The following is a 14,752-nucleotide window of genomic DNA, read 5'->3' on the forward strand; positions in this document are numbered from 1 at the left end:
CTTATGTGGGATTGAAGACTGTCAATTTAAAAACGCTGTCGTGAAAAAAAAAATCATTGTACCAAACAGTTGAACAGCAATTGTTTGGAACATGTGGCCCTAACGTTACTGCAGCTCCAAGTGTAGGCATTTTCTCTGGATATGAAGCATTTAAAGCATAATTTCATACCTTTTTTGTAAGGACGTTGAATGAAATTGAGAAAGCAGATGGAAAATATTTCCTTGTGTAGGACAGGGGGTATGACCTTAAAGTAGATATGGACAATTCAGAAGTTGAGAAATACTTTACTCAATGGATGATAAAAGATGGAACACCTTCCTACAGAAACTCAATCAGATTTTTTAATCGATCAGTTTTTTGCTAGCTGATTGTTTTAGACTTTATAAGGAGTTCCAATCTTCCCAAGATGGGCAGTGAGTCATTGTTGGAGTATATTGTTGAATATTGTAGGATATGTTAATAAAAACAGATTACAATACTGCCAAACAGAACCAGAATCAGGTTTAATATCGCTGGCATACATTGTGAAAACCTATAAATTACAATAAGAAGTGCAGTATATATTAAAAAAATTAAGTAAGTAATGCAAAAAAAGCAAAAAAAATGGTGAGGTAGTTCATTGTCCATTTAGAAATCTGATGGCGGAGGGGAAGAAGCTGTTCCTGAATTGTTGAATGTATGTGTTCATGCTCCTGTACCTTCTCGATGGTAGCAGTGAGAAGAAGGCATGTCCTGGGTGATGGGGGTTCTTAATGATGAATATCATCTTTCTGAGGCATCGCCTTCCGAAGGTGTCCAGGATGCTCCGGAAGCTGGTGCCCGTGATGGAGCTGGCTGAGTTTGCAACTTTCTGCAGCTTTTTCCAATGGCCTCTCCAAGCCTGACGGTGATGCAACCAGTTAGAATTATCTCCACTGTACATCTGTAGAAACTTGAGAGAGTCTTTGGCGATATAACAAGTCTCCTCAACCTCCTAATGAAATATAGCCACTGTCATGCCTTCTTTATAATTTCATTAATATGTCGGGCCTAGTGTAGATCTCTAGAGATATTGACACCCAGGAACTTGAAACTGCTCACCTTTTCCACTGTTAATCCCTTGGTGTATGTTCCCTTGACTTCTCCTTCCTGAAGTCCAAAATCAACTCCTTGGTCTTACTGACATTGAATGCAAGGTTGTTATTGTGACACCTCTCAACCAGCTGATCTACCTCGCTCCTGTATGCCACCTCATCACTATTTGAAACTTTGCCAACAATAGTTGTGTTATCGACAAAGTTAAGACGGCATTTGGGCTGTGCCTGGTCACATTACTATGGGTGTAGACAGAGTAGAACAGTGCGCCAAGCAAGAGCCAAATGAGAAATTCGGAGTGAAAAACAGAAAATAACCAAAATTTAATGTAACACACACAAAATGCTGGAGGAACCCGGCAGGCCAGGCAATATTTATGGAAAAGAGTACAGTTGCCATTTTGGGCTAAGACCATTCTGCAGGACTCAAGAAAAATTGAGCTTGTTCAGCATCTGGAATCAGATTAAATTTTTAGCCCTTTTCTGAGCCATTGCAGCAGTCACTATTTCTAAATTAATGCAACAGTTGTAGAATTTTACATCACAAAGTCAGGCTAATTGTCTCAGCTCTGACTTTATAGTCTTTGGTCAGAGGGCAGTAGGTTCAGGTTACTCTAGAGATGTTACCATTAGAATCCAGCCATTCATCTTGGTGCAGTGGTGCATTATCAGAGGAACTGCATCTTAAGTGAGATGTTAATCCAAATCAGTAACCTTGATTAATGTCATTTAAAACTAATTTGCTGCTCAATATCATGTTACTGTTTGTGTAATCTTGCATTGTATAAATTGGCTGCTGCATTTTCTCAATTACTGTCTCAACTTGGCTGTGAAACACAGAGATGGCAAGAAAGTCGAGCCTTTCATTAACTGGTCCAGCTGCACTTCGCGATCTACATGTACTTCCTTACCATTCCTCTGATCAGCTCGACATCAAATATTATTCTATTCTTTTCACTCATGTTTATCCAAAGCAGGAATATTTTTCTACCAAATTACAGTAAGTAGAGGAGCGTTCCACAATACTGTACATTCTTGTTAAATAATGTGTATCAATATCCCTTATCGTAGCAACCACTTTAAGAATTAGCTACACTTTAATCTGGTGGGACTTGGAGTACTCTGCTCAGTTCTGGTCACCTCGCTACAGGAAGGATGTGGAAACTATAGAAAGGGTGCAGAGGAGATTTACAAGGATGTTGCCTGGATTGGGGAGCATGCCTTATGAGAATAGGTTGAGTGAACTTGGCCTTTTCTCCTTGGAGCGGCGGAGGATGAAAGGTGACCTAATAGAATTGTATAAGATGTTGAGAGGCATTGATCGTGTGGATAGTCAGAGGCTCTTTCCAAGGGCTGAAATGGCTGGCATGAGAGGGCACAGTTTTAAGGTGCTTGGAAGTAGATACAGAGGAGATGTCAGGGGTAAGTTTTTTACGCAGAAAGTGGTGAGTGCGTGGAATGGGCTGCCAGCAACGGTGGTGGAGGCAGATACGATAGGGTCTTTTAAGAGACTTCTGGGCAGGTACATGGAGCTTAGAAAAATAGAGGGCTATAGGTAACCCTAGGTAATTTCTAAGGTAAGTACATGTTCGGCACAGCTTTGTGGGCCAAAGGGCCTGTATTGTGCTGTAGGTTTTCTATGTTTCTATGACTTGAGGTCACTGGATAATTATAGACAGGAGAGTAGACTATTTGAACCCTGTGGACATGACACCATTCAAACATATCATAGCTAATCTCAGCACCACCGCTCTGCACCAACTTCAAAGCCAAAACTATACGCAACACCTATTGATCTCTATGTTAAATTATTATGTTAAGTTTCTTGTTTACCTTAACAGTTTTAAATTATATTTATTTATACATAAAATATTTAAATTAAATAACTAGTGCAAAAGTAACAATACAAAAAAAGTAGTAAGGTAGTTAGTGTCCATGGGTTCAAAGTCCATTCAGAAATCTGATTGTGGAGGGGAAGAAGCTGTTCCTGAATTATTGTGTGTGAATCTTCAGGTACCAATGAGAAGAGGACATGTCCTGGGTGATGGGGGTCCTCAGTGATGGATGCCCTCTTTTGAGGCGACACTCCTTGAGGATGACCTTGGTACTACAGAGGCTAGTGCCCATGATGGAGCTGACTAAATTTGCAATTCTCTGCAGCTTATTTCAATCCTGTGCAATAGCCGTCGATATCAGACGGTGACGCAGCCAGTTAGAATGCTCTCCATGATTCATCTGAAGAAATTTGCGAGTCTTTGGTGACATACTAAATCTCCTCAAACTTCTAATGAAATATAGCCACTCTCGTGCCTTCTTTGTAGCTGCATCGATAGGCTGGGCTCAGATGATGACACCCAGAAACTTGAAATTGCTCACTGTTGAAGATCATAGGATTTCCACAAACAATTGCTCTCGAGTTTCTGTGACCTTTTACCCTGCTTTGGGCAATCATGCTAATTTTCTTTCTTAACCTGGAAGAGATTATTTCCCATGGTATGCTCCAGATTCTGGTTTGATGGTACGACGGTATCTAGCTGCTACTGAAGTTATGTTTAACATGAAATAGTTCAGTAGGCAGCTCGAGATGCTGGTAACTGGCTGTTAAATGAGATTAATGCAATAGCTTTGGAGGGAAATTAACTGAGTCCAAGTCAATTAAAAAAGAAAACTCTGAGTCATTCTGTATCCTGGCATTTTTATGAAGAATATTTTGCATCAATAACAAGACAAACACTTTGAAGCAGTGATACGTGATTGATACGCAGGAAGTACACATCTTATAGATGCAAAAATACATTAGTCTGGCATCTACTTTTAGGAATTGTATACAATTTCTTATGTGTAACTCATACATATCACTGTGTCACCTTATGCTGCTCAAGGGTATGAGGTGATCATTTAAAGAGTTTTAAAAACTCACCTGGAAAGTTGTAATTTGTAAATATTTAACTCAGTTAGCATTTTTTACAAACTCATCAGCATAATTTTTACGAGACCCCATGTATCAAGTGTGTCTGATTTACTAAAAAAATTAAACTATATAGTTTTTTCCATTGGCAGTTTGATCTATTTATAATGTATTATGGACTGCAATGAAAAAGAAGTGAATATATACAGTATATAGAAATGCCTGTATTTTGGTTGAAAATTTGTTTTAGTTACATATCACTATACTGTACCTGCCAATTCTAACACTCATCTTTTCTGGATGTACTGATTCCTCATCCTGTGCTTTCCTCCAGGTTTGAACTTGAACTACAGACAGATACACAATAAAACAATAGTTGCCATATTTTAACAGAACATTCAATTCAGTAATAGCAGCTTGATACAGTAACATAGAACATAAAACAGTACAGCACAGTACAGGCCCTTCGGCCCACAATGTTGTGCCGACCCTTAAACCCTGCCTCCCATATAACCCCCCCATGTTAAATTCCTCCATATGCCTGTCTAGTAGTCTCTTAAATTTCACTAGTGTATCTGTCTCCACCACTGACTCAGGCAGTGCAATCCACGCACCAACCACTCTCTGAGTAAAAAACCTTCTTCTAATATCCCCCTTGAACTTCCCACCCCTTACCTTAAAGCCATGTCCTCTTGTATTGAGCAGTGGTGCCCTGGGGAAGAGGCACTGGCTGTCCACTCTATCTATTCCTCTTAATATCTTGTATACCTCTATCATGTCTCCTCTCATCCTCCTTCTCTCCAAAGAGTAAAGCCCTAGCTCCCTTAATCTCTGATCATAATGCATACTCTCTAAACCAGACAGCATCCTGGTAAATCTCCCCTGTACCCTTTCCAATGCTTCCACATCCTTCCTATAGTGAGGCAACCAGAACTGGACACAGTACTCCAAGTGTGGCCTAACCAGAGTTTTATAGAGCTGCATCATTACCATGCGCCTCTTAAACTCTATCCCTCGACTTATGAAAGCTAATACCCCGTAAGCTTTCTTAACTAACCTATCTACCTGTGAGGCAACTTTCAGGGATCTGTGGACATGTACCCCCCGATCCCTCTGCTCCTCCACACTACCAAGTATCCTGCCATTTACTTTGTACTCTGCCTTGGAGTATGTCCTTCCAAAGTGTACCACCTCACACTTCTCCGGGTTGAACTCCATCTGCCACTTCTCAGCCCACTTCTGCATCCTATCAGTGTCTCTCTGCAATCTTTGACAATCCTCTACACTATCCACAACACCACCAACCTTTGTGTCGTCTGTAAACTTGCCAACCCACCCTTCTACCCCCACATCCAGGTCGTTAATAAAAATTATGAGAAGTAGAGGTCCCAGAACAGGTCCTTGTGGGACACCATTAGTCACAATCCTCCAATCTGAATGTACTCCCTCCACCATGACCCTCTGCTTTCTGCAGGCAAGCCAATTCTGAATCCACCCGGCCAAACTTCCCTGGATCCCATGCCTTCTGACTTTCTGAATAAGCTTACCATGTGGAATATTGTCAAATGCCTTACTAAAATCCATGTAGATCACACCCACTGCACTACCCTCATCTATATGCCTGGTCACCTCCACAGAGAACTCTATCAGGCTTGTTAGACACGATCTGCCCTTCACAAAGCCATGCTGACTGTCCCTGATCAGACCATGATTCTCTAAATGCCCACAGATCCTATCTCTAAGAATCTTTTCCAACAGCTTTCCCACCACAGACGTAAGGCTCACTGGTCTATAATTGCCCAGACTACCCCTTCTACCTTTTCTGAAAAAGGGGACAACATTCTCCTCCCTCCAGTCCTCCGGTACCATTCCCGTGGACAACAAGGACATAAAGATCCTAGCCAGAGGCTCAGCAATCTCTTCCCTCACCTCGTGGAGCAGCCTAGGGAATACTCCGTCAGGCCCCAGGGACTTATCCGTCCAATGTATTTTAACAACTCCAACACCTCCTCTCCCTTAATATCAACGTGCTCCAGAACATCAACCTCACTCATATTGTCCTCACCGTCATCAAGTTCCCTCTCATTGGTGGATACCGAAGAAAAGTATTCACTGAGGACCTCGCTCACTTCCACCGCCTCCAGGCACATCTTCCCACATTTATCTCTAAAACAAGAACACAAGACAGAAGCAAGACCAGGTTACTAGGCCCCAGGCCTCAATCTCCCCCCTCCCCCCCCACCATTCATGTGATCTATACTGGTCTCAATTCCACTTCTGTTAACTCTCCATAAGTCTCAATTCCTTGATCTTTCAGATATTTACTATATCTATTCAACTGGGAATATCATCAATTGGTTAATATTAAAGATCACTTTGAACAAATAGAGAGAAGTGGCGATATTTAGGCGTGGAACTCTAGAATTCAGGAATTAAGACCAAACACTGCCAATGCATTGCAGATAAGGGAGCATTCATGGAGAGAATAAGTGTTTCCCCTCTGCCATCAGATTTCTTAACAGTTCATGACTATCTCACTATTTTGTCGTCTTTTCACATGTTTTAAATATGTTGTAATTTATAGTAACATCTATGTATTGCACTGTACTGCTGTTGCAAAACAACAAATTTCATGACATGTGAACACCTTTTTGAATGTGAACACCTCATTGTCCATTTAGACAAATTGCAGCTCTTGGGTCTTAGTAATGAATTCAGTAATTTCAGATCACCAGCTTTTCCTGCTTGTGCCAGAATTGGCCAGTTCTGATGTATGGTCAGCATTTCCTCTCTCCACAGATGCGGCCTCGTTTGTTGAGCATTACCATTGTTCTCTCATTTCAGATTTTCAGCAGCAGCTGTGTTCCGCATGTCACATTCCTGGCACGGCTTGCTTTCTGTTACACTGATTTACGCATTCTCCAGTTATATCAGCTCTCATTGGCATGGTGGAGACCAAGAATGTCCAGTTAACACAATAATGCTCTGAGTGTTGCTCTTCAACCTGGTTTTTTTTTTTGGAATAAATACTTCTCCATTCCTCCTCTCTGCAACTTAAAATGCACCTTTACCTCTTTCATATTTACTCTTCTAATGGAGGATCATTAACCCCTTTTTATCTCAACAGTTGACACCTGCCCTGCTTCTACTCATCATTTTCAAAGTACATTTATTGTCAAAGTATTTATACATCATACAACCCTGAGATTCATCTCCTTCCTGGCAGCCCCAAAACAAGAAACCCAAAAGAACCTAGTAAAAAAAAGACCAACAAACACCCAAAGCACAGAGAGCGAGAGAGAGAGAGAGAGAGAGAGAAACACAAACAGTGCAAACAACAATATCAAGCAACAGCGTTCAGATTGAAAGGGAGTCCATAGATATGAAACCTGGAGCAGACCCACAGCCTCAGCTTCAGTTCAACACACAGCAGAGCAAAACGTCTGTATTTATTTCCGATTTCAGCGTGTGTTGTTGCTTTCCAGAATGTGGACCTTGTTAAGGGCGTACAGCAATAATGTAGAGATGTTAGAGCCCTGATTTCAAGGGCTCCTGAGTCGGAGGAACACTGGTTACTTAAGGTTGTCATAACCAGGGTTGGAAGTGGGGATAAGCTCCCATTACCTATTGAATGCTCCCAATGTGTGCGTCTCAAATAGCCTCTGACAACCAAGTCCAGGTCCTGACTTTCATGAGTGACTTAGCTACTAAGCACAGCAGAACCATTTTTACTAACAGGAGAAGAGGAAAAGGCCGGTTACTGGTGCCTTAAAACCAGTCGCTTTGGGTAGATGGGGCTCATCAGACGTGGTTGACAGCTCATCTAGGAGAAGGAAAACTCTGATCTCAAACCTCCACTGCGTTGTGACTCTACCCACTCATGGAGAAGGCTTTGGGAGTAAACTCCAAGGAAATATCTGGAGCTGGAGTCCCTAAGGCAGTCCTACATTGAGTTCAGTACTGACTCGCAACTCCTGTGATGGTGCTGGTGCCAAACTGTTCTGCTTTCTTTTGCTTGTTTGGATTCATCAGCTGCATGAAGAGGGGGAGCCTGTTTCATGGGCAACAGCTTGCTCTCCCTATTGTACTGCCACAGCTTGTGTATCCTGTAGAGCTAGGACACAATATCCATGGTCGACCTTGACCGACTGAGGGCCTCAGAGGAACACTTGCATCCTCACTGGATACAGGGTTGGAGATGGAAATAAGAGCAAGAATGTAATGCTGAGGTTTTATAAGGCATTGATCAGACCACACTTGTAGTATTGTGAGCAGTTTTGGGCCCCTTGTCTAAAAACAGGTGTTGACATTGGAGTGTGTCCAGAGGAGGTTCACGAGAATGATTCTGGGAATGAAAGTATTGACGTAAGAGGAGTGTTTAATGGCTCTTGGCCTGTACTTGCTGCAGTTTAGAAGAATGAGAGAGGATCTCATTGAAACCAATTGAATATTGAAAACCCTAGATAACATGGATATGGAAAGGGTGTTTCCAATAGTGGGTGGGTTTTGGACCAGAGGACACAGCCTCAGAATAGAGGAACGTCCATTTAGAACAGCGATGAAGAGGAATTTCTTAAGCCAGCGAGTGGATGAATCTGTGGAATTCATTACTAAGGTTGGGTGCGGATGCTAAGTCATTCAGTATATTCAAAGCAGAAGTTGAAGGTTCTTGATTAGTTAGAGCACCAAAGGATATGGGGAGAAGGCATGAGAATGGGGTTGAAAGGGATAATAATCAGCCAGAAAGGAATGTACGAGCAGACTTGAAGGGTTGAATGGTCTAATTCTGCTCCTATATCTTGTGGTCTAAATATTAAAAGCCTGAGAAGGAATAGAGCAACAACACCTCAAAGGCATATGGCAACAACTTATTCCCAATGGCATGAGTACTTTCAGTTCTTGAGTTTAGGTAACCCTTCCTTCAAGGGTTCCTTTCCACTTCTGCCCCCTCCTACTATTCTTCCAATTGTCCTGCACCTCCCACTTCTGTGCCCATTCCGTCAGTTACATCCCACAAATCCCCACCTCCTGGTTCCATCCATCAACTACACACACAGTTAATCTTCAAGCTCCCCCATCCTCCTCCCTATCTTATTCTGGTTCCACCTGCACCTCACCTCTCCTCCTATACTTTCTATTAGCACTTCCTTTACGTATCAGACTCGAGCACTAGTAGCCTTTTGTGTTCTGCTTATCTCTATCTAGCAGCTATCTCCAACATTCCATTCCTCCACTCCCCCAGCCTCCTCCATCTGCCTCTCTTCTTCCCCTCGCTTTGCCTCCAACTATCATTAATTTGCTCTTCTCTCCCAATTCCCCCTCCCCTAACCTGGCACAACCTGCCCATCATTCTTGCACTCTTGCTTGGTCTGCCATTTACATGGAACCCATGTCTCACCACTTCCCTTCTTTTTATGCTGGCCATCTCCCTTTTTCACTCTCAGTCCTGATGCAGGATTGTGACTGAAATTGTCAACAATTCCTTTCCTCCCTCAAATGTGGTCAACTTGCTGAGTTCTTCCAGCAAATAACTCGTTACTCCATATTCCAGTGTCTGCAGTTTCTTGTGTCTTCTGGGAAAGAATATTACTGAGCTAAAACTTCAGTGGGCATTTGGTGGCATTCTAATATCACTAAAAACTTTGTAGTCCCAATACTAGAGAAAATTTGGAGTTCATCTGACAACCCGTTAAAACAATTTTGCTTGTGAAAAGAAAATGAGTATATTTATAAAACATTTATTTTTAGTTATAATTTTAGGAAGAGCTTCTCTAATTGATTAATTAAGTAGAGAATTCCTTTGATCACTCAAGATCCTCTGGCCAATGTGCAAAAGAATATTTTTAGCCATAGAGCAATCCTGTCAGATTTTTTTTAAAGCACTTTAAACATTTGGAAGAGGTTTTTGAATGTTTTGTAACACTCAGATCTAAAAGCAATAACATCTAATACTCTTATAAACCACAGGAGCATTGCTTTCATGGTTTATGGTTAAACCTGCCAATTCTTGCATATTGAAAGCACAAGTTGGACCTCAAAATCAGAATAAAGAAAGCTTTGTAAATTGTTTTCTTTGGTGTATTGAATGTGTAATTTTGTTAAAAAAAATCTCAAGTAGTTGTAAGATATTTCTCAAAATTAGGGTAAAAAATCTACAACAAAATTTGGGTGTATTTCTCGAATCATAGGCTGGCTGTTGGTGTCTCTACAGCACAAGGCTGGCTTCCAGAATACTGCCATTCTGAGGAGATAGAGGGCACTTGGTTGGGGGATTGCCCAGTGGTGCAGTGCTAGCCGGAACGCACCAGAGCGCGTCTGACACATCTTTAAGATAAAAGCCAAGGTAATTAATTAGGTGCCACCCAGGGTGATTTGAGTATCTCAGAAACAGCTGATCTCCTGGGATTTTTACGCATAATAGACTCTGGAGTTTACAAAGAATGGTGCCATAAACAAAAAAAAGAAATCCAGCGAGTGGCTGTTCTGTGAGGGAAAACATCGTGTTAAATCCACTCGCTGGATGTTTTTTTGTTTATGGCATACTCAAGTTTCTGAGATATTCAAATCACCCTGGGTGGCGCCTAATTAATTAGCTTGTTTATTTCGGCTTTTTTCTTAAAGATGTGCCCGACGCGCTCTGGTGCGCTCCAGCTAGCACTGCACCACTGGGATCGCCTAAGTGTTTCTTGCCAAGAAATTAAGCCAAGGCTGAATGGATTTTGTTAGTGAAGCTGCTGCTTCCAGCAGGACTCTGCGATGCAATGGACACAGGAAAACAAACATGAATTCCCTTATCAATATCATCTCAATGGAAAGTTTGGACAAGGCGGGCCATGGCTTCCTGAAGCAATATTGATAAAGTCATACGGTGCACTATTCTTAATGAACAATTCAGGCATCAAGTTCAGGGTGAGTAGGTTCAAAATGTATTGAGAAATCATGAGAACCTGCTACCCAACTGATTACTTTGCTCAAATAGCTTCATCATCTCTTCAACATTTAAAACCACTTCCTGAATTTGTATGTTGGTTGTATTACATTTGCTAGTAATGAATGTGCTAAATTAGCAAACTTATCAAGTGAGTTTGATCAATTAAGTTATATGGGGCAGAATGGGAAAATTATCTCATTTTATTCTTAGAGGTTTTAAAAATGTCGATAATGTTCCCTTTGGTTGCTATTTTCCCCTCTTTTGTCTTTTCCGTATGTGCATCGACTCAAGCTCACCTGTTTTCATTCTCAAGTATACCTTCATTTTCATTTCTTTTCATTTATTTGTACTTGGAAGTACATCAAGTTGGAGAGTAATGGTCCCTGTTTTGATGAAGGGCCTCAGAACTGAAAAGTTAACACTGCATCTCTCTCCACAGATGCTGCCTGACCTGGTGAGTACTTCCTGCACTCTCTGTTTTTATTTCAGATTTCCAGCATCTGCAATTCTTTAGATTTTTGATTGGCCCAGCATTCATTTGATGGCCAGTGGCTCTCAGCTTGCATTCCCAACTACTTGTAGTTGAGAAAGAATTGTTGCTGAAAGATATGGGAAAAGGCTTTTATGATGCCTTATACCTTGAAATGTTCCAAAGAGTATCTGCTTCCCGATCTGAACTGTGGCTTTCTATACTCTTGATGGAGTTGTATATTGGTTTTACAGCTTCGGCTTTTCTGTGTCTGCTGTGCGATGATTTTTTACTGCTCTCCATACTTGTCATCTTGAGGTGTCTTCGCGATGCAATTAATGATCTGTTTTTTTTTCAAAAATAAACAGGGCTGGCTTCTGAGAGGATGAGAGGCCCATCACATCGAGCTTCCCTGATTATCACTTTGTCATGGAGTCTCTGGCACAGCGTGGTATTGCTGAATCTCGAGGACCCAAATGTCTGCAGCCATTGGGAAAGGTGAGCCTGCCTGACATCAGCAAGGAGTGTTTTCATTCACTTCCTGTAATAAAATAATTTTTTTTAGCAGGTCAGGCTGCATCTGTGAGGAGAGAAACAGATATTAATACAATGGATTGATAACATATCATCAGAATTTTCATGAAATGTCATCAACCTGACACATTGGTCCAGCTTCCATTTCCATTGAAGCTGCTTTACCTGTAGAGTATTCCCAGTATTTTTGTGTTTTCTTTTCAAATTTCCAGCATATTCAATTTTTGAAGATACACTTTCTGATCAAGAGTGGTCTATTTACACCAATAGGAAGCAAATCACCTTTGTTTATGGTTCCTGTGTTGTGGGGATAATGACAAAGACAGCATTTAATAACTATTTCTAATTGCCATCAAGTTGGTAGTGGTGAGCCAGCTCTTTGTTCCATACTGTCTATGTAGTGAAGGAGCTCTTAGTGCAACTGGGTAGGGAATTACAGGATTTTGTTCACCAACCGCAGAACAATGATATATTTCCAAGTCAGCACAATGACTTAAAGTTGCTTAAAGTTAAAGGGCTTAAAGTTGGTGGTGCTACCATCTGTCTGATGCTCATGTGCTTCTCGATAGTAGTGTGCATTCACCTACACCGAGTGTATTGATTTAGAAACTAGTTAGTGTGGCAGTGTATCACTGGTAGTATTGGTGTGTGGCTGACATTGGACTCGGAATAAGAAGCAACAGGGTCTGAAACATTAGGCTTGCAGCCAGAGCTGGAGTACTGAGTGTGGCTGTGTGGATGGAAATGTGTTTAAGTTTGGGATCTCTGGAGACTGGGAATGTAGTTAGGTTTACGACTGGAATTGGGGTGCTGAATGTGGGCCAACTGAGCAGTCCGACTTGGGTTCATTTCTGGAATGTCAGGGGGTAGGTTTGTGGCAAGAGCTTGAGCCAAGTCATGCAGTTGGGTTCAAGTTTGAGAAAGCTGATGGTCAAAAATATGGATTCGCTCCTGGATGGAGTCAGAATCTGGTTCTGTGAAAGGGGCTGGAGTTGGGTCTGGGAATACCCAAGGGTTAAGGACATGGATAGGTTTGCAGATGGAGTTGGGATCTAGAGCGTGGGCTGCTTGTATGGTCAGACTTGGGTGATAGAGCACCAGGAATCAGGAACATGGATTGGTATGGGTCAGAATTGGGGATAGGAGCGCTTGTATGTTTCATCTTGTTGTAACAAACTAAAACTTATGCAGAAGCCATTATATTCATTGGAGAGATTGATAGCTTTATGTCAATTAAACCTTGGTATCATGGTCAAACCCAGTGTTATCCACTTTTTATCATCAATGAGAAGCCTGTGCCTGTGTCCCCTAAATAATGAGGATGGACTGTGCTGCACTTACCAATGTGCTCATCGGATATAAAAAATGCATATTCATTGTTGTGTATGGGAAATGCAACACATTCATGTATTATCATTCTGAAAGAATGAAAAACCCCGCATGGTACATTAGTTCTGATTGATGGAGCACATTGAATCACCAGAAAGATTGATTGGAAAAATTAATGAGAAGTATTTGAAGAACAAAGAATTGTGTCAATGATTGTGAATTCATCATGTTGCAATAACACTCTTGTCTTTCCAAGCTATTCGGTGACTATTCAAGAATCCTATGCCCACCCATACGATCAGATTTACTATACCAGCTGCACTGATATTCTGAACTGGTTTAAATGCACTCGGCACAGGTAAGGTATAATTCACCACCTTTCATGTAAGAAATGAAGTACGAGATTCTATTACATAAATATTAATAATTTCCCTCAGATTTAACCTGTTAGATGCTTCTTTGATACTGTAATTACATGTAAGGAGTGAAAAATAAATTTCATTCACAGATATCTTATTCAATAGTTACATTTACTCTCAGAGAATATGTACAATATAAACCTGAAATTCTTAAAGTTCCAGTTGAACTTTAAAAAATACTCATTTATTCCTTTATGAAGTCATCCATGAATTTCCGATGTACATATCTGGCAGCAGACAAGTCCACTTATCAGTGGGTGAGGAATTTCAACTGGAAAATGCTACTATTGACACTGATAATTTCTCTTGTTCTTGTCAAATGGACAGCCAAGTTATCAATGGCTTGTTCAGAGAAGCTTCAAGCCCTAACCCCTTGTTTTCTCTTCACTCCATCCAACCCCTTGAGCCAGTATCATTCTCTGGAGTCAAAGCTAATCTGTGATCTAACTCCACACACTTGCTTTTCCCATAGCCCTTAATTTTTCAAAAAATACTTCCAGTTTTAAAATCTGGAGTTGTAGGTGTATACTACTCCCTGTGAAAGGAAACATTTTATGGCTTTATTTCTGAAAGACATGTTCAGACTTGGAATGGTTACAGAGTCTCCCTGACCAATCTTTCTACCTAATTATTTTTATACAATATACGGCCTCATCATCTCTAAGTGCAGAGAATGTAACTCTGGTTTCTGTAAACCCTCCTTGATAGTGATCATTCTGGTATACCAACACTACACTGATCCCATGGCCAGTTTACATCTCCTGATTTTCATTGCCCTGAATTAAATAGCTACTGTATATGTGAGATGATAATTATGAATTTGAGCTTTGATCATATTGACTCTAAAATTACTGCAAACATAGAAGGGGAATGTGCATTAGGAGAATTTAATTTTTGATGTTATTCTCAGCTGACAGCAACGTCTAGACATTCGAGCATGGGGCTAAGGATCCTTGAGTTTTTCATTCATAGACTATGATGTCAAACCAATGTAATGTAGATCTTGTATGGAGTAAATTGACTTGTATGGTGAACGTTAACAATTAATGTACATTATATTGTGAATTTCATGAATTAAATATAATCTT

At 40.9% G+C, this 14,752-nt stretch overlaps 1 protein-coding gene across 2 annotated transcripts in view; it reads left to right on the plus strand.

Moving 5' to 3' along the window:
* The window catches only part of megf10 (multiple EGF-like-domains 10), a 171,780-nt gene that overhangs the window by 29,472 nt on the left and 127,556 nt on the right, over positions 1-14,752 (plus strand). For both annotated transcript variants that reach the window (XM_072258063.1, XM_072258064.1), the window contains exons 2-3: positions 11,751-11,880; positions 13,502-13,603. In XM_072258063.1, the coding sequence (XP_072114164.1) occupies positions 11,768-11,880; positions 13,502-13,603 (215 nt within the window). In that variant the 5' untranslated portion in view covers positions 11,751-11,767. The remainder of the gene's footprint in view (positions 1-11,750; positions 11,881-13,501; positions 13,604-14,752) is intronic.

The sequence above is a fragment of the Mobula birostris genome, chromosome 5 (assembly GCF_030028105.1).
Source record: "Mobula birostris isolate sMobBir1 chromosome 5, sMobBir1.hap1, whole genome shotgun sequence".
Classification (NCBI taxonomy): domain Eukaryota; kingdom Metazoa; phylum Chordata; class Chondrichthyes; order Myliobatiformes; family Myliobatidae; genus Mobula; species Mobula birostris.